At 45.0% G+C, this 18,447-nt stretch overlaps 1 protein-coding gene across 2 annotated transcripts; it reads left to right on the top strand.

Moving 5' to 3' along the window:
* The first annotated feature begins 259 nt into the window (after positions 1-259).
* Positions 260-18,347, top strand: ZNF823 (zinc finger protein 823). 2 transcript variants are annotated; one of them, XM_019016553.4, is made up of 4 exons: positions 260-492; positions 14,295-14,421; positions 15,369-15,429; positions 16,280-18,347. In XM_019016553.4, exons 1-4 carry the CDS (start codon positions 490-492, stop codon positions 17,919-17,921), a joined length of 1,833 nt encoding a protein of 610 aa, XP_018872098.2. In that variant the 5' UTR covers positions 260-489; the 3' UTR covers positions 17,922-18,347. The 2 variants fall into 2 exon arrangements, with proteins under 2 accessions (XP_018872098.2, XP_018872097.2); XM_019016552.3 differs by lacking the exon at positions 260-492 and having other exon boundaries at positions 13,559-14,421.
* The last annotated feature ends 100 nt before the right edge of the window (positions 18,348-18,447 follow it).

Genomic DNA, 18,447 nt, shown 5'->3' with positions numbered 1-18,447 from the left:
ACAGGGAGCCTGGAATTCCCTGCACACACTTGTGAGTCCCTGTCCAGGAGGAAAAAGCAGGAAGAACCCACTGAATACAATCAGGAAATTCTAAAATGCAAACGTCACTTCGGGAGGGGTCAGGTCACTCCGTTGGGAGGAAGCCCGCCTTGCCAAGGGTCGTGTCTGGAACCTGTTCATCCGGCTCCACTCAGCACTGTGAGATCGCTTCTTCTGTCAATCAGCCACCAAGGGGCGGGACCTGGATCACTATCCAATCAGGGCTGGGGGGGCGGGGATTGTGAGAACTGTCAATCAGGCACGCTGCAGTGAGGAGGGTGCGACGTTCAAAGAGCCCGCGGAGTCTTCTCCACGCCCCTGCGCTCTGAGTCCTGGCTCTGTCGCTGAGAGAGAGACGCCCTGGAAGGTCTCTATCAGCGTCTGTCGCGCTGGGACCCACACTGGACGCTGGCTTTTAAGGAGGACACCCGGACACCTGGAAGCTGGGAAATGGTGAGTGTGCGGGGCCCGGCGTCCCGAGGCAAAGAAGGGGCAGGTTGGAACCGGCCGGAACCGACCGTGAGGGGACCCGGGCCTCGCCCTGGGCGACTCCGGGGTCTGCAAACCCGAGTGCCCCTGGCGCAGCTCTGCCCTTGGTCCCCTGGGCCGCAAGATGGGGCTGGGGCGGCAGCCGGGACCCCGGGCGTCCTGTCCCGTCCCTGCTCGGCCGCTGCGGCCCCGGCCCCGGCGCCCTCTCTGGGCAGCTCCGCGCCCGCAGCTCCGCGTCTCCCCAGATTGTGCAGTTGTAACCGGCACAGGTTCACGGCCCGAGTCACTGCACCGAGACGCCGAAGGCTGCAGCAGAAACAGTTTAATGGGGGAGAGGGGAGGACACCCCAGATCCGCCTCCCTGAGAGGTTTGGGGATGGGGTGTTTAGAGGTGTGGACAGGGGCGGCTGGGGTGTGGGGTCGCTGGTTGGTGGGGAAGTGAGGGGTGACTCCTGGGACTGGAGGTGAAGAAACCGCATTCTGCTGAGTGGGCTTCCTTGTGGGGTCTTCAGCCTGCTTGGCGCCAGCCTTTCCGCTGCAATTCAGGATCCGAGAAAGAACTGAGGCGACTCGTGAGCAACTCTCAGAAATCTTATCCCTGGGCACGATGAGGAAGCCGGCGGTCAGCGTCTGCTGTGACCTGACTATCAGGGAGGCGGCCCGTGAGGCAGCGGGGCTGAGGGCACCTGGTTAATACCTAACTGCAATCTCGCCTCCAGCCTGGCTCGCAGTTCTGTGAACCCGGTGAGGACGCTGCACGGTGACAACGGAGGGTCACCAGGCAGAATCCAGACTCGTGTGTGTGGGCTTTGTGCTTTGGAAGAGAAGCTGTGATCTCTGGGTTCCCCAGTCCCTTCTTTCTTCCCAAAGGTGACCGGTTCCCCTCCGAGTCTTCCAAAGATGTGGGCAGCAGGGTCTCAAATCCACCACCCTATCCCCTCATCCTGACTCCTCCTAGGGCTGGCAGCAAATCTCTTGGTTTTCAGAGCCTTCCCCAGGTTAACTTTCTCTCATCAATTCCCAGCAACTTTATGAACTCTTTGTCCCTCAGGCAATATTTCAAACAGAGGCATTATTTTAACTGTCACTTTCTTTTCACATAGCAATGTATGGCTCTTTTTAAAAGATGTGTTTTTGTGTTTGTGAACATTTCACATGTGAGGAAGCAAAGAATAACCACTTGACTCCAGTGTAAAAAAAAAAAAAAAAAAAAAAAAAGCCGGGCGCGGTGGCTCACGCCTGTAATCCCAGCACTTTGGGAGGCTAAGGCGGGCGGATCACCTGAGGCCGGGAGTTCGAGACCAGCCTGACCAACATGGAGGAACTCCGTCTCTACTAAAAATACAAAATTAGCCGGGGTGGTGGCTCATGCCTGTAATCCCAGCTACTTGGGAGGCTGAGGGAGGAGAATTGCTTGAACCCGGGAGGCGGAGGTTGCGGTGAGCCAAGATCACGCCATTGCACTCCAGCCTGGACAACAAGAGTGAAACTCCATCTCAGAAAAAAAGAAAAAGAAAAAAAAATAGTGCATGTGTGGCTGTCCTTTATCTTGTCTACACAGAGATACCCGAATATTTTCAGTCGAGGTTCCTCTTTGCAAATGGCACAGGGTGATCTGTCAGCCCACCCTCTATGGTGTCCTGGTCCTGGGTTACAGAACTGTTTGGGGCTGCTCCAAGATGCTCATAGCTGCTAAGTCTTTTGTAGTGTCTAGTGAATATCAGCTTTGAGTCACTCCTCCCAGAGGACAGCCAGAGGTGGGGGGTGGGACCTTATAGGGGAGCAGCTGGATGTCGTGGGGTGGGAGGAGTTTCCTGGTATACTGTTCCTCAAAAAGCAAAGCCCTTAAGACATTCAGCTTTTCTTCCCCAACCCCAGTTTCCATTCCCTGGGGACACATGGCTGATGAGCCAGCTGGTTGGCGGTATTGAGGGAGCTTCTCCTTGGAGGGTAATTACTCAGCAGTTCAGTGAGCAGCATTGGGGTGGGAGATGTCCCAAGTGATAAGAGGACCTGAACTGACACTTGAGTCAGATTTGTCTGTGTTCCAGTCAGCCCCTCCCTGCATTTGTCATCTTGAAAAGATTTGTTCACTCATTTCAGCTTTTTATTAACTGCAAAATGCATTTTATCATTAGAGCTTAATAAAGAAGATAAAGTATGTTCAAAGAGGCAAGAACAAGTTGAGTTTCAGCAAACTCATTACATATTTAGTCCTATATTTTATTTCTTTTTAAAACTTTTATTTACTTTTTTTTGAGACGGAGTCTCGCTCTGTCACCCAGGCTGGAGTGCAGTGGTGCGATCTTGGCTCACTGCAGCCTCAACCTCCTGGGTTCAAGCAATCATCCCACCTCAGCCTCCTGAGTAGCTAGGATTACAGATGTATGCTACCATGCCCAGCTAAAACTTTTTGTATTTTTAGTAGAGACAAGGTTTCACCATATTGGCCAGGCTGGTCTCGAACTCCTGACCTCAAGTGATCCACCTGCCTTGGCCTCCCAAAGTGCTGGGATTATAGGAGAGAGCCACTGCGCCCAGCCTCAGGTTTGTTTTTTTATTGGATGATTTCAAACGGAATTTCAGGGCCTAGCAGTGAAAAGAAATTGGGAAAAACTTTTCCTTTATGACCGCAGAAAAATGAATACATTTTTGCAAGAAAGTGTGGTGGATATATTGATGAATTATAAAGATTTACCAAAATGTTAGTTCCTCTCCTTTGTAGAGTGGAGAATTTGAGACAGTGGATAACTATTCTGTTCCTGTTATGTGGACTTGACAGACTAATGATAAGTTCTGTGGGACGGGACTTTCCAACAGCTAAAGAACTCAAATATTATTCATTTACTAAATGATTTATTATTATGGAAAATGATAAATTAATGACATTTGTTTTCTGAAACGGATAGATACTTGTGCTTTTTCTATTGAGCTATAAAATATAGATGCGTTGTGGTTTTCTTCCCTCCTATAAACAGAAATGCTGGATTGGAGTGATTTTACTGGATTCATCACACACGGGTATTTTTTTTTTTTTTTTTAATACCCATGTAAGGCATGTAAGGGTAAGTGAGTAGCCCTGACTGGGGTGGAGAAGCCTGAGGCCACTGACTCTGAGCTAAGGTCAGTCTGGAGCCTGCAAAGGGAGGTCATTGAAGACCCAGTTGAGTTGGTTCTTCCTGGGGAACCTCCCTGGCAGGTGTCCCAACCTGTTCATTCCAAACATGGGAGGAGCCCTTTATACTGAGAGAAGGTGCAGAGCACTGGAAAGTTGGAGATCCACAGGCAGAGACATTTGGGGTGATGCCCCGTCTGAGGTCTTTGTTACTGTTGTGGGGCTGTTGCTAGACATTCTCAAGTAAAATAAATCTGGATTTGGGCAAGAAGTGACTTCACTCTAAAAGCATATTGCAAAAGGAGAAAACTACCAACTATAAGATCTACAAGAATCTCAAAGTTTAGGCAGAAAATTGCTTTTCTTTTTTTTTGTTTTTTGTTTTTTGTTTTTTGAAATGGAGTCTCGCTCTGTTGCCCAGGCTGGAGTGCAGTGGCGCGATCTCAGCTCACTGCAACCTCTGCCTCCCAGGTTCAAGTGATTCTCCTGCCTCAGCCTCCTGAGTAGCTGGGATTACAGGTGACCACCACCACGCCCAGCTAATTTTTGTATTTTTAGTAGAGACGGGGTTTCACCATGTTGGCCAGGCTGGTCTCAAACTCCTGACCTCAAGTGATCAGCCCACCTCGGCCTCCCAAAGTGGTGGGATTACAGGAATAAGCCACCATGCCCAGCCAGAAAATTGCTTTTCAAAGTGAAGAGCAAACAATATTAGAAATCTAGAAGGTAGGAGAGAGAGTAAGATGGAAGGTGAAAATCAGATCCTACATCACAGAATGTTTCACCTTGACTTCAGTCAGTTCTTTTTTTTTTTTTTTTTTTTTTTTTTTTGAGACGGAGTCTCGCTCTGCCGCCCAGGCTGGAGTGCAGTGGCACGATCTCAGCTCGCTGCAAGCTCCGCCTCCCGGGTTCACGCCGTTCTCCTGCCTCAGCCTCCCGAGTTGCTGGGACTACAGGCGCCTGAAACCACGCCCGGCTAATTTTTTGTATTTTTAGTAGAGATGGGGTTTCACTGTGTTAGCCAGGACGGTCTCAATCTCCTGACCTCGTGATCCGCCCGCCTCGGCCTCCCAAAGTGCTGGGATTACAGGCGTGAGCCACAGCGCCCGGCCTCAGTCAGTTCTTAGGAGAGGTTAAAAAGGAGGGATTGTGGCTGGGCGCATGGCTCACGCCTGTAATCCCAGCACTTTGGGAGGCTGAGGCGGGTGGATCACCTGAGGTCAAGAGTTCAAGACCAGCCTGACCAATATGGCAAAACCCCATCTCTACTAAAAAATACAAAAATTACCCAGGTGTGGTGGCACACGCCTATAGTCCCAGCTACTCAGGAGGCTGAGGCAGGAGAATCGCTTGAACCCGGGAGGTGGAGGTTGCAGTGAGCTGAGATTGTGCCACTGCACTCCAGCCTGGGTGACAGAGCAAGACTCCATCTCAAAATAAATAAATAAGAGGAATTGTGTGCTGGCTCAGACTGAGTCCAGCAGGAGGGAGAGAAACTTAAGGAAAGTTTGCTCTACATTAATTTTGTGCAGGCTGGTTGGTGAAGACAGAATTGTTCAGCTAATCATTTCTGAGGCAAAGTGGGAATTTGGTGGGGTTTTTGGTCTTGTTACAGGTTAAAAAAGGGGGCATAGTCGAAGCAATGCGGAGAGTGTTACACTGCATTCAGCTGCTTGTTCAGAACACACAGGACTTAGGTGGTAGAAGACTGAGGTGATTTCTCTTCTTTCTTTCTTTTTTTTTTTTGAGACAGAGTCTCACTCTGTTTCCCAGGCTGGAGTGCAGTGGCATGATCTCAGCTCACTACAAAACTCCACCTCGCCTCCCAGCCTCAAGCGATCCTCCCACCTCAGCCTCCCAAGTAGCTGGGACTACAGGCATGCACCACTAGGCCCGGCTAATTTTTGTATTTTTCATAGAGATGGGGTTTCACCATGTTGCCCAGGCTGGTCTTGAACTCGTGGGCTCAAGTGATCCAGCTGCCTCGGCCTCCCTAAGTACTGAGATTACAGATGTGAGCCGCCTCACCTGGCCTAAGGTGATTTATTTAATTCTAGCTATTAACCAGGATTACAGAGCTGGGGTTAAATTCAACATTATTAGAAGTCTGGTTTTACATTCACTGTGTTTGTTTAATCAGAGTATTGTACAAATTTGAAAGTCTGTTGGGGCTGACTTAGAGAAAGACACCTTTTGGTTCTGCCTGCTGGACAAAGGGTTTATGAATCTGAGAGTTTATTTGGGTCTGTGATATAATTTTTAAAAATATTTGGTCTTTTTTAATTTTTGAAACAGAGTCTTGTTCTGCCATCTAGGCTGAAGTGCAGTGGCATGATCTCGGCTCACTGCAACCTCCATCTCCTGGGCTCAAACAATCTTTTTGCCTCAGCCCCCCAAGTAGCTGGAACTTCAAGCGTGCACCACCATGCCCAGCCAATTTTTGTATTTTTTGTAGAGACAGAGTTTTGCCATGTCACCCAGGCTGGTCTTGAACTCTCGACCTCAGATGATTCTCCTACCTCGGCCTCCCAAAGTGCTGAGAATACAAGCGTGAGTTACCATGCCCAGCCTAAAACATATTTGGTCATTGTTTCTTTTTCTTTTTTTTTTTTTTTTTTTTGAGATGGAGTCTCACTCTGTCGCTAGGCCGGAGTGCAGTGGCGCAATCTCAGCTAGCTGCAACCTCCGACTCCTGAGTTCTAGCTATTCTCCTGCCTCAGTCTCCTGAGTAGCTGGGACTACAGGCGCGTGCCACCACGCCCAACTAATTTTTGTATTTTTATTAGAGACGGGGTTTCACCATGTTGGCCAGGATGGTCTTGATCTCTTGACCTCATGATCTGCCCACCTCAGCCTCCCAAAGTGCTGGGATTACAGGCGTGAGCGGCTGCACCCGGCCTTGGTCATTATTTCTAGGTCCTGGCAAAGTAGTCCTAAACTCCTTGGATTTTTCCGAGTGATGGGAATGTGTTTTGTTATTCCCAGCTCTTGTCAGACCTTAGGTGAAGTTATGCTAATGAGGTGACTCAGCATGAGGTCACTAGGTAACTAACTTGAGGATGGGGACTGGTGACCTGAAAGAGCAAACACATGATGACAGGACTGGAACTTTAAGCCCCATCTTCTGACCCCAGGAAAGGGAGGGAGGCTAGAAATTAAGTTGTATAAAATTTATTGAACAAAGACATCGGGACAGCTTCCAAGTTGGTGAACACGTGGATGCGCTAGGAAGGTGGTGTCAAGAGGGAAAGCTTTGCCGGGCGCGGTGGCTCCCGCCTGTAATCCCAGCACATTGGGAGGCCGAAGTGGGCAGATCACGAAGTCAGGAGATCGAGACCATCCTGGCTAACACAGTGAAACCCAGTCTCTACTAAAAATACAAAAAAAATGGCCGGGCGCGGTGGCTCACGCCTGTAATCCCGGCACTTTGGGAGGCTGAGGCGGGCCGATCACGAGGTCTGGAGATCGAGACCATCCTGGCTAACACGGTGAAACCCCGTTTCTACTAAAAATACAAAAAAATTAGCTGGGCGTGGTGGCAGTCGCCTATAGTCCCGGCTGCTGGGGAGGCTGAGGCAGGAGAATGGCGTGAGCCCGGGAGGCGGAGCTTGCAGTGAGCCGAGATCACACCACTGCACTCCAGCCTGGGCGACAGAGCGAGACTCCGTCTCAAAAAAAAAAAAAAAAAAAAAAAAAAAAGGGAAAGCTTTACCCATCCCTGCCCTTTCCCTTGCTGAATACCTCTTTTCCATTTGGCTGTTGTTGAGAAATCCTTTATAACAAACTAGTAACCTTAAGTTACTAGTGTTTTGCTGAGTTTCATGAGTTATTTTAGGCAATTTTTTTTTTTTTTTTGAGACGGAGTTTCACTCTTGTTACGCAAGCTGGAGTGCAATGGCACGATCTCGGCTCATCGCAACGTCTGCCTCACGGGTTCAAACGATTCTCCTGTCTGAGCCTCCCGAGTAGCTGGGATTACAGGCATGCGCCACCATGCATGGCTAATTTTTCATTTTTAGTAGAGGTGCGGTTTCTCCATGTTGGCCAGGCAGGTCTCGAACTCCTGACCTCAGGTGATCCACCTGCCTGGGCCTCTCAAAATGCTGGGATTACAGGCGTGAGCCACTGCGCCTGGCCTTTAGCCAGTTACTGAACCAGAGGATGGTGCTGTTGTATTTATACACAGTTGGTTAAAAGGTTAGTTCCTTGGGCTTACAAATGACATCTGCAGTGGGGGCCTGTTGTGGGACTGAGCCCTCTAGCAAGAAACTTATGGGATCTGTGTTAATTCTGGGTGGTATAAGAATTGAACTATTGGACACCCGGTTATTGCTGGAGAATTGGTTGGTGTTCAGCGAACGGCACACCTTTGTTATCAGAAGTCAGAGGCACCACAGGTCAGAGCCTTAAACCGACTGACTGTTATTCAGTATATGTTTATCATGTATGAATCCACACGCATAGTTTTCTCTCTTCTGAGTTTTCAGTTAATTAATATTACACTTAATATTCCATTAATATGATGCTGAAAAGGTTTTTTTTGTTTTTTTGAGATGGAGTTTTGCTCTTGTTATTGCCCAGGCTGGAGTGCAATGGCGTGATCTCGGCCCACCGCAACCTCTGCCTCCTGGGTTCAAGCGATTCTCCTGCCTCAGCCTCCCGAGAAGCTGCGATTACAGGCATGCACCACCACGCCTGGCTAATTTTGTATTTTTAGTAGAGACAGGGTTTCTCCATATTTGTCAGGCTAGTCTCGAACTCCCGACCTCAGGTGATCCGCCCGCCTCAGCCTCCCAAAGTGCTGGGATTACAGGCGTGAGCCACCTCTCCCGGCCACGGGCGTTTTTTGTTTTTTTTTTTTTTAGTTTCTTTGCCTCAGTCTGTTTGATTCATGCTGCTGTCTGAGGTGTGGGTCACCCACTTCACTCTCATATTCCACGGCTCATAGGACTTGAATTGTTTCATTTTTGCTGGACTTTGTTGACAATGTCATCTTTGTTTTTGTCCCCAAATGCTAACACTTTATACATTTTGTACATATAGGGGGAAATGTGCTGGGTTGTGGATTATGGATAAATTTAAATGTGCTAGGAAAACCCGTTGGCATGTATGGATTAACTGGCAGACCATGTGTGCATGTGAGTTTATTCCTTATAAATATTTATCTCCATGTGATTAGATGTTGCTTTTTACTGATTAACATTGGTGTTGAGCATTTTTTCTGTATGGCCTTTCATCTACTGTGAAATAATTTTCAGCCATTTTCTCATTAATTAATTAATTAATTAATTTTTAAGTCAGGGTCTTGCACTGTCACCCAGGTTGGAGTGCAGTTCTGGGATCATGGCTCACCACAGCCTCAGATTCCTGGGCTCAAACAATCCTCCTGCCTTCGTCTCCTATGTAGCTGGAACTACAGGCGCATGCTACCATCCCTGACTAATTTTTAAATTTTTTGTAGAGATGAGGTTTTGCCATGTTGCTTAGGCTGTTCTCAAACTCAAGCAGTCCTCCCACTCCAACATCCCAGAGTATTGGGATGACAGGCATAAGTCACGCACAACTCTTCTTAATTTTCAGAGTTGAATTTCTCAGTCCCTTCCTTTGGGACCTACTTTATTTTCTTACATAAGAAAATGGCCAGGCACGGTGGCTCACACTTGTAATCCCAGCACGTTGGGAGGCCGAGGCAGGCGGATCATCTGAGGTCGGGAGTTTGAGACCACCCTGACCAACATGGTGAAACCCTGTCTCTACTAAAAATACAAAATTAGCTGGGCATGATGGCACAGGCCTGTAATCCCAGCTACTTGGGAGGCCAAGGCAGAAGAATCACTTGAACCCAGGAGACAGAGGTTGCAGTGAGCCAAGATCATGCCATTGCACTCCAGCCTGGGCAACAAGTGCGAAACTCCATCTCAAAGGAAAAAAAAAAAAAAAAAAAAAGATTCTTTACTCAGGGACAAGATATAAGCCCTGGATCATAAGACCTCCCCAAACAGGTTAATTTGAAAGCCTTCCAAACGTAACTTGTAGGATAGTACAAGGTGACCTAATGCCTAAATATCAGACCAGTGACCAAGTTTCCGTCTTAGAGGAAACTTGTTTTTCCTGGTAGACACCTTATGGCCCATCGTCTGACCAGTTTTTCTTTTATTACTACCAAGATAGCCACTGCCAAAATAATCTTACAAAGAAAGCCCTGACTGGGTAGAAATTAGATTCGGGTATATTGGTCAGGTAAGACACAGAGGAAGCAACTCAACAAAATGCAAGAAATAACAGAAACTATGTATTATTTAGAGATCCCAGAAAGAAGAGGTTAGCACACATTGAAAGCCAGTAGGTACTGGGAAGCCATCTAGTACATGTGTATTTTGCTATGTGGTTTTATAAGTTTTGCCTTATGTATTTTGATGATTTGTTTTATGAGCATAGATATTAACGATTATTATGTCTTCTTGTATAACTGACTTCTTTATCTTTATGAAATCTCTTCATCCCCTGTATCTTTCCTTGACCTAAAACCTGATTTATCTAAATTTAAAATAGCTAGTCCATATTTCTTTTGATTAGGGCTAGAATGGCATATATTCCTCCATACCTTTATTTTTAATGTATTTGTATCTTTCAGTTTAAAATGGTTTTCATGTACACATTGCTGGGCCTTGTTTTATTTTTTTATTTTTTTTTTTTTTGAGACAGAGTCTTGCTCTGTTGCCCAGGCTGAAATGAGGTGGCACAATCTCGGCTCACTGCAGCCTCCGCCTCCCGGGTTCAAGTGATTCTCATGCCTCAGCCTCCCAAGTAGCTGAGATTACAGGCATGCACTGCCACGCCTGGCTAATTTTTTTGTATTTTCAGTAGAGACGGGGTTTCATCATGTTGGACAGGCTGGTCTGAAACTCCTGGCCTCAAGCAATGCGCCTGCCTCAGCATTCCAAAATGCTGGGATTACAGGCATGAGCCACTGTGCCCTTCCAGCCTTGTTTTTTTAATTCTATTCAGCCAGTCCATGTCTTTTTAACTGGTATATGTAGATAATACACATTCAAAGTGGTATTGACATAATTGGATTAATATGTACATATGTTAATTGTTTTCTATTCTTATACTTGACTGTTTTTTCAACTTTTCCACTTTTTCTGCTTTCATTTTAACTGAGCATTCTATATGATTCTATTTGCTTGCTTCTATTAGTATAGTAAGTCTACTTGTTTCTTAAATTTTATTAGCAAATTCCCTATAGTTTGTAGTATACCATTTATAACTAATGGACCTTCAGTTTCAAATAATGCTATACTGGCTTTGGGAGTAGTGCTGGTATTACTGTTCCAAATTCCTTCCTCCCATCCCATATAACATCACTGTTATTCATTTGCCCTATCGGAAGCTGTTACTACCCAATACATTGCTAGTATTATTTCAAACAAATTTGTATCTGTTAGATCAGGTAGTATAAGAAAAGTATGCCGTAATATACCTGTGTGCTTTTCAGTACCCTAATTTCTGAAGGAAATTTTATCTCCAGCTTTTCTTCCCAAGACTTAGTAGGTCTGCTGTTCGTCTTAACCGTAATCTGTGGTTCCAGGTGGTTGAAGGCTTTCTGTGTATTTTGCAATATTTTGAAGCAGTTCTTGCCATGTTTGACCCTGATTGGGTTCCATCACTGATGAAATGGAAAAGAGAGCCTTGGCCGGGCACTCTGGCTCACGCCTGTAACCCCAGCACTTTGGGAGGCCGAGGCGGGCGGATTACGAGGTCAGGAGATCGAGACTATCCTGGCTAACACGGTGAAACCCTGTCTCTACTAAAAATACAAAAAAATTAGCTGATCGTGGTGGCGGGCGCCTGTAGTCCCAGCTACTTGGGAGGCTGAGGCAGGAGAATGGCGTGAACCCGGGAGGCGGAGCTTGCAGTGAGCCGAGATCGCGACACTGAACTCCAGCCTGGGCGACAGAGCGAGACTCCGTCTCAAAAAAAAAAAAAAAGAAAAAGAAAAAGAAAGAAAGAAGGAAGGAAGGAAAGAAAGAAAGAAAGAAAGAAAGAAAGAAAGAAAGAAAGAAAGAAAGAAAGAAAGAAGGAAAGAAGAGAGCCTGTTTCAGACCTTTGGATAGTCCTTGTACCAACTGGAAAATACAAAGGCAATAATTTGCAAGTAAGACCTGATCTGCTGTCTCTAGGGATCCACATTGAAAACTTGGTCTGCTGTCTTCAAGACTGGCTCTGATGTGAGGAGGGATTGCGACAAGGACAAATAAAAACTCCACAAAGCTTTTCGACCATTTTTTGCTTTCCTTTTTCTGTTTGTTTATCTCCCTGTTAATAGTATAGGATGCCAAATATTATAGTTTAAAAATCCTTTATCTGTTTTTGGAAAGCTGTAACTTTCTTGGTTAGAAGGTTTTTTTGGGCGGTTTCTTTTTTTGTTGTTATTGTTTTTTGTTTGTTTGTTTGTTTGTTTTGAGATGGAGTCTCACTCTGTCTCCAGGCTGCAGTGCAGTGGCATGATCTTGGCTCATTGCAGTATCCGCCTCCCAGGTTCAAGCGATTCTCCTGCCTCAGCCTCCTGAGTAGCTGGGATGACAGGTGCGCCACCACACCCAGCTAATTTTTTTTGTATTTTTAGTAGAGACGGGGTTTCACCATGTTGGCCAGGATGGTCTCGATCTCCTGACCTTTTGATCCGCCCCCCTCAGCCTCCTGAAGTGCTGGGATTACAGTCGTGAGCCACCACACCCTGCCGGTTAGGTTTTTAACCTTTTCAGATATTTGTGACTTTTATTAGATTTGGTAATATAATCTTTGTTGACTGCTAAAAGTCTCTTTAGGAATTTAGGAAATATTATAGATAATCATGAGAGGTGACATTGAGTTTTTTCTTAGAACATGTGCAATCTTTCCCTGTCTTTCCTCCTCCTTTGTCATTATCCAATGAAAAATGTGTAATTTTTCCATTGAGATAGTGAGATATTTTTTATTAGTCTTTTGTCATGCTTAACTACATTTGGTCTAATGGAAACCAGTTGCCAGTTTCCAAATGTTCTCTCTTAGTGTAATTGCATAGGATGGGCTAAATATCCCATGTAACAAGTTGCGACCAAACACGTGAAACGTTAGCTACTAGGGTCCCTCAGTAGCGATCCAGTGTCCAGAGTGTTTCTTTGTAACTGTCTTAGTCTGTTTTTTGTTACTTATAACAGGATTACCTGAGCCTGGGTAATTTATAAAAAAAAAAAAAACACTATTTTTTTATACTTCTGGAGACTGAGAAGCCCAAGGTCAAGGCTTAGCATCTGGTAAGAGCCTCCTTGCTGGCGGGGACTCTGCAGAGTCCCTAGGTGGCACAGGGTATCGCATGGCCAGGGGCCCAGTGTTAATTCAGGTCTCTTCCTCTTCTCATAAGGACACTAGGCCTACTCCTGAGATACCCCATTTATTCATTAAGCCATTAATCTATGATTGGATTAGTACATTCCTGAGGTCCAAACCCTCAAGATCCAATCAAGTCTTAAAGCCCCACATTTCATTATTGTCATATTGAGGATGAAGTTTCAGCATGAGTTTTGGAGAGCACAAGCATTCTAACTTGTGCTGTTGCTAACAGGTATTCTCTCTCTGCTGATCAGGTAACAAACTTCCAAACTCTCAGAGGGGGAATAGGAGTTAAGTTAAAAAAAAATTTTATATATATATATATGTATTTTTTATTTTTTATTTTTTACTTTTATTATATTTTTTGAGACAGGATCTCATTCTGTTGCTTAGGCTGGAGTACAGTGGCATGATCACGGCTCACTGCAGCCCCAACCTCCTGGGCTTGGGTGATCCTCTCACCTCAGCATCCTGGGTAGCTGGGACTACAGGCATGCGCCACCACATCTTGCTATTTTTTTTTTTTTTTTGTATTTTTTGTAGAGACAAGGTCTCACCATGTTTCCCAGGCTGGTCTCAAACTCCTGGGCTTAAGCGATCCACCTGTCTTGGCCTCTCAAAGTGCTGGGATTATAGGCATGAGCCACTGAGTCAGACCTAGTTTTATTTTTTGTTGAGAAAAGGGCTCACTATGTTGCCCATGCTGGCCCTAAACTCCTGTTCTTAAGTGATCCTTCCACTTTGGCCCCGCAAAGTGATGGGATTGCAGGCCGAAGTCACCATGCCTGGCCCCTATATTTTGCATAAACAGTTTAGGCACACTCAGCCTCTGTTATTAGTTACATTAGTGGGATCTGGTGCCTAGACACCATGAAAGATCTAAGTTTGCAAATGAGCATTTGTCAGGATATGCAGTTTCAGGACTGGGAGTGGTAACTCTTCTACACAATAGGTAGTTGTACTTTGTAATGATAAGAACTGCACAGACTGCTGTAGAAATAGACATCAGGGGTGACGCAGGCAATAAGACTCACTCACTTAACTCACCAACAAGAGGCAGGTTCCTATTCGACTGTTACTTTACCAAACACATTCAACTAAAGCATCACAATGGCTTTGTGGGAAAAAGTGAGTGTAGACAAAATAAGAGTGGGTTTACTATGTCATTGAATAAATGCTTGGAAACCACAGCATCATGCAAAGTTTATGCAGTGAGTATGGATTCTCAGTGCTGTCCATCTCAACCTTCCTCCTCTGCACATGTGGGATGTTTCAGGACTCAGTGGCCTTTGAAGATGTGGCTGTGAACTTCACACAAGAGGAGTGGGCTTTGCTGGGTCCATCACAGAAGAGTCTCTACAGAAATGTCATGCAGGAAACCATTAGGAACCTGGACTGTGTAGGTAAGGATGACATCATCTCTTCACTTAGTCAATTAGAGACATTTGTTTCCTGGCCATCAACGCTGCTCATGATTTGAAATATGGAAAGGGGATATGGTTGACCCTTGAACAACACAGGGTTTAGAGGTGTCAGCCCCTCAAACAGTCTTACATCCTCTAATAACTTTTTTTGTCCCCCACAACTTAACCACTAATAACCTATTGTTGACTGGCCCACTTATGGATAACATAAACATTAGATTAATCCATATATTGTATGTCATATGTATTACATACTGTACTGTCACAGTAAAGTGAGCTTGGGAAGGAAAATGTTGATGAGAATCATAAGAAGAGAAACTGGCCGGGTGCGGTGACTCACACCTGTAATCCTAGCACTTTGGGAGGCCAAGGCGGGCAGATCACGAGGTCAGGAGATCGAGACCATCCTGGCTAACATGGTGAAACCCCATCTCTACTAAAAATACAAAAAAAATTAGCCGGGCGTGATGGCGGACACCTGTAGCCCCAGCTACTCGGGAGGCTGAGGCAGGAGAATGGCGTGAACCCGGGAGGCAGAGTCTGCAGTGAGCTGAGATCACACCACTGCACTCCAGCCTGGGTGACAGAGCAGGACTCCGTCTCAAAAAAAAAAAAAAAAAAAAAAGATGAGAAACTATGTTCACTATTCATTAAGTGGAAGTAGATCTTCATAAAGGTTTTCACCCTTGTTGTCTTCACACTGAGTGGGCTGAGGAAGGGGAGGGGTTGGTCTTGCTGTCCCAGGGGTAGCAGAGACTGAAGAACATTCATGTATAAGTGGAGCTGTGCAGTTCAAACCTGTGTTGTTGAAGAGTCACATGTACTTTGGTGAATGAATCATGCATGATTGCAGTACGCATAAAATCTTAGAGTTTTTCTATAATTTTGTAAACATTTTTAGTGATTTTCCTGGGTCTACCTTTTAGAAATGAAATGGGAGGACCAGAACATTGGAGATCAGTGCCAAAATGCCAAGAGAAATCTAAGGTAATTTGCACTCACAAAAGAAAGCTATGTCCCTGCAGTGGTTCATAGAATGATAAGAAAATTTTAAAAATGAGCAGAGAAAATGAACAAGCCCAGCTTAAATTTATTCATTCTAACAATTCTTTTTCTGACCAAGCACAGTGACTCGCACATGTAATCCCAGCACTTTGGGAGGCCAAGGTGGGAGGATTACTTGAGCCTAGGAGTTTAAGATCAGCCTGGGCAACATAGTGAGATCCCCATCTCTATAAAAAAAAATTTTCCCGAGGAACATATAGTTAAATGTGACATAGCTATTCAGTCTTTGCAAAATAGTTCCCTTGGAAATGGTATTAAGAATGTCCATGTGGGCCAGGAGCGGTGGCTCACGCCTGTAATCCCAGCACTTCAGGAGGCCAAGGCGGGTGGATCACCTGAGGTCGGGAGTTCGAGACCAGCCTGGCCAACATGGAGAAACCCTGTCTCTACTAAAAATACAAAATTAGCAGGGCGTGGTGGCGCATGCCTGTAATCCCAGCTACTTGGGAGGCGGAGGCAGGAGAATTGCTTGAATCCGAGAGGCAGAGGTTGCAGTGAGCCGAGACTGCGCCATTGCACTCCAGCCTGGGCAACAAGAGTGAAGCTCCGTCTCAAAAAAAAAAAAAAAGAAAGAAAGAATCTCCATGTGAATATCACTGTTTTGCTAATAGCTGTGACGGGACCATCTTACACAGCACTGTCACTTCACATTCAAACAGGGGATGAAGCCTGTACTTTGCATGATAATGTTACAAATGTAAATCTAGTACTTCAATATATAGAAAATCACTTATAAACAAACCTTTAGTAATATATTTCTTATTTGTTACAGAAGTCATACATGTGAAATTAAAGATGACAGTCAATGTGGAGAAACTTTTGGCCAGATTCCAGATAGTATTGTGAACAAGAACACTCCTCGAGTAAATCCATGTGACAGCGGTGAGTGTGGAGAAGTCGTCTTGGGTCATTCGTCTCTTAATTGCAACATCAGAGTTGACACTGGACACAAATCATGTGAGCATCAGGAATATGGAGAGAAGCCATATACACATAAACAACGTGGGAAAGCCATCAGTCATCAGCACTCCTTTCAGACACATGAAAGGCCCCCCGCCGGAAAGAAACCCTTCGATTGTAAAGAATGTGCAAAAACCTTTAGTTCTCTTGGAAACCTCCGAAGACACATGGCGGCACACCATGGAGATGGACCTTATAAATGTAAGTTGTGTGGGAAAGCCTTTGTTTGGCCCAGTTTATTTCATTTGCACGAAAGAACACACACTGGAGAGAAACCGTATGAATGTAAGCAATGTTCTAAAGCCTTTCCTTTTTACAGTTCCTATCTAAGACATGAAAGAATCCACACGGGAGAGAAAGCGTATGAATGTAAGCAGTGTTCCAAAGCCTTTCCTGATTACAGTACCTATCTAAGACATGAGAGAACTCACACCGGAGAGAAACCCTATAAATGTACACAATGTGGGAAAGCCTTCAGCTGTTACTATTACACTCGACTACATGAAAGGACTCACACGGGAGAACAACCCTATGCATGTAAGCAATGTGGGAAAACGTTTTATCATCACACAAGTTTTCGAAGACACATGATAAGGCACACTGGAGACGGACCACATAAATGTAAGATATGTGGGAAAGGCTTTGATTGTCCTAGTTCAGTTCGAAATCATGAAACTACTCACACTGGAGAGAAACCCTATGAATGTAAGCAGTGTGGGAAAGTGTTATCTCATAGCTCGAGCTTTCGAAGTCACATGATAACACACACAGGAGATGGACCCCAGAAATGCAAGATATGTGGGAAAGCCTTTGGTTGTCCCAGTTTATTTCAAAGACATGAAAGGACTCACACTGGAGAGAAACCCTATCAATGTAAACAATGTGGTAAAGCCTTCAGTCTTGCCGGTTCCCTTCGAAGACATGAAGCAACTCACACTGGAGTGAAACCCTATAAATGTCAGTGTGGGAAAGCCTTTAGTGATCTCTCTTCCTTTCAAAATCATGAGACAACTCACACTGGAGAGAAGCCATATGAGTGTAAGGAATGTGGGAAAGCCTTCAGTTGTTTCAAATACCTTTCTCAACATAAAAGGATCCACACAGTAGAAAAACCTTATGAGTGTAAAACATGTAGGAAAGCCTTCAGTCATTTCAGTAACTTAAAAGTCCATGAAAGGATTCACTCTGGAGAGAAGCCATATGAATGTAAGGAATGTGGAAAAGCATTCTCTTGGCTCACTTGCCTTCTACGACATGAAAGAATTCACACTGGAGAGAAACCCTATGAATGTCTACAATGTGGTAAAGCCTTCACTCGTTCCCGTTTCCTTCGAGGACATGAAAAAACTCACACTGGAGAGAAGCTGTATGAATGTAAGGAATGTGGGAAAGCATTGAGTTCTCTCCGTTCCTTGCATAGACATAAAAGGACTCACTGGAAAGATACTCTCTAAATGTATGGAATGTGGGAAAACATTCAGTACTTTAATTTCAGAAACTTGAAAGAACTCACTTTGGAGATAGACCCTATGAATGTAAACATGGGATAAAGCCTTAAGTAGTTTCAATTTTTTAAAATACAGTTATCCCCCAATATATTGCAGGGGATTGGTTCCAGCACCCTCTAAATCCACAGATGCTAAGTCCTTTGTTAGATGGCATATTTGCATGTAACCTATGCATATCCTCCAGTATACTGTGTAAATCATCTCTAGATGACTTTTAATACCTCATGCATTGTAAAAGCTATGTAAATAGTTGTTTGATAGAGAATCATGACAAGAAAAATAGTCTCTACATGTTCAATGCAGACACAACCATTGCAGGCTCACCTACATGGTATATGTCACCCAGAACATTAAAATTTGTTTTAACATTCACAGATTGCTTTTGTTTTGTGACCCGAATGAGCATGTTAACACTTATCAAAATCCTGCTTCTCTCTTGATAACCCAAGTATAATGATGATGATGATGATTG

Source organism: Gorilla gorilla, chromosome 20 (assembly GCF_029281585.2).
Source record: "Gorilla gorilla gorilla isolate KB3781 chromosome 20, NHGRI_mGorGor1-v2.1_pri, whole genome shotgun sequence".
Lineage (NCBI taxonomy): Eukaryota > Metazoa > Chordata > Mammalia > Primates > Hominidae > Gorilla > Gorilla gorilla.
This window is presented reverse-complemented; position numbering and strand designations above follow the sequence as displayed.

Coding starts and splice junctions, on each gene's coding strand:
- ZNF823 (XM_019016552.3), top strand. CDS start 14,193: ATGCTTGGAAACCACAGCATCATGCAAAGTTTATGCAGTGAGTATGGA. Junction 14,422..15,368: donor TAGGAACCTGGACTGTGTAG/GTAAGGATGACA, acceptor TCTACCTTTTAG/AAATGAAATGGGAGGACCAG. Junction 15,430..16,279: donor AATGCCAAGAGAAATCTAAG/GTAATTTGCACT, acceptor TATTTGTTACAG/AAGTCATACATGTGAAATTA.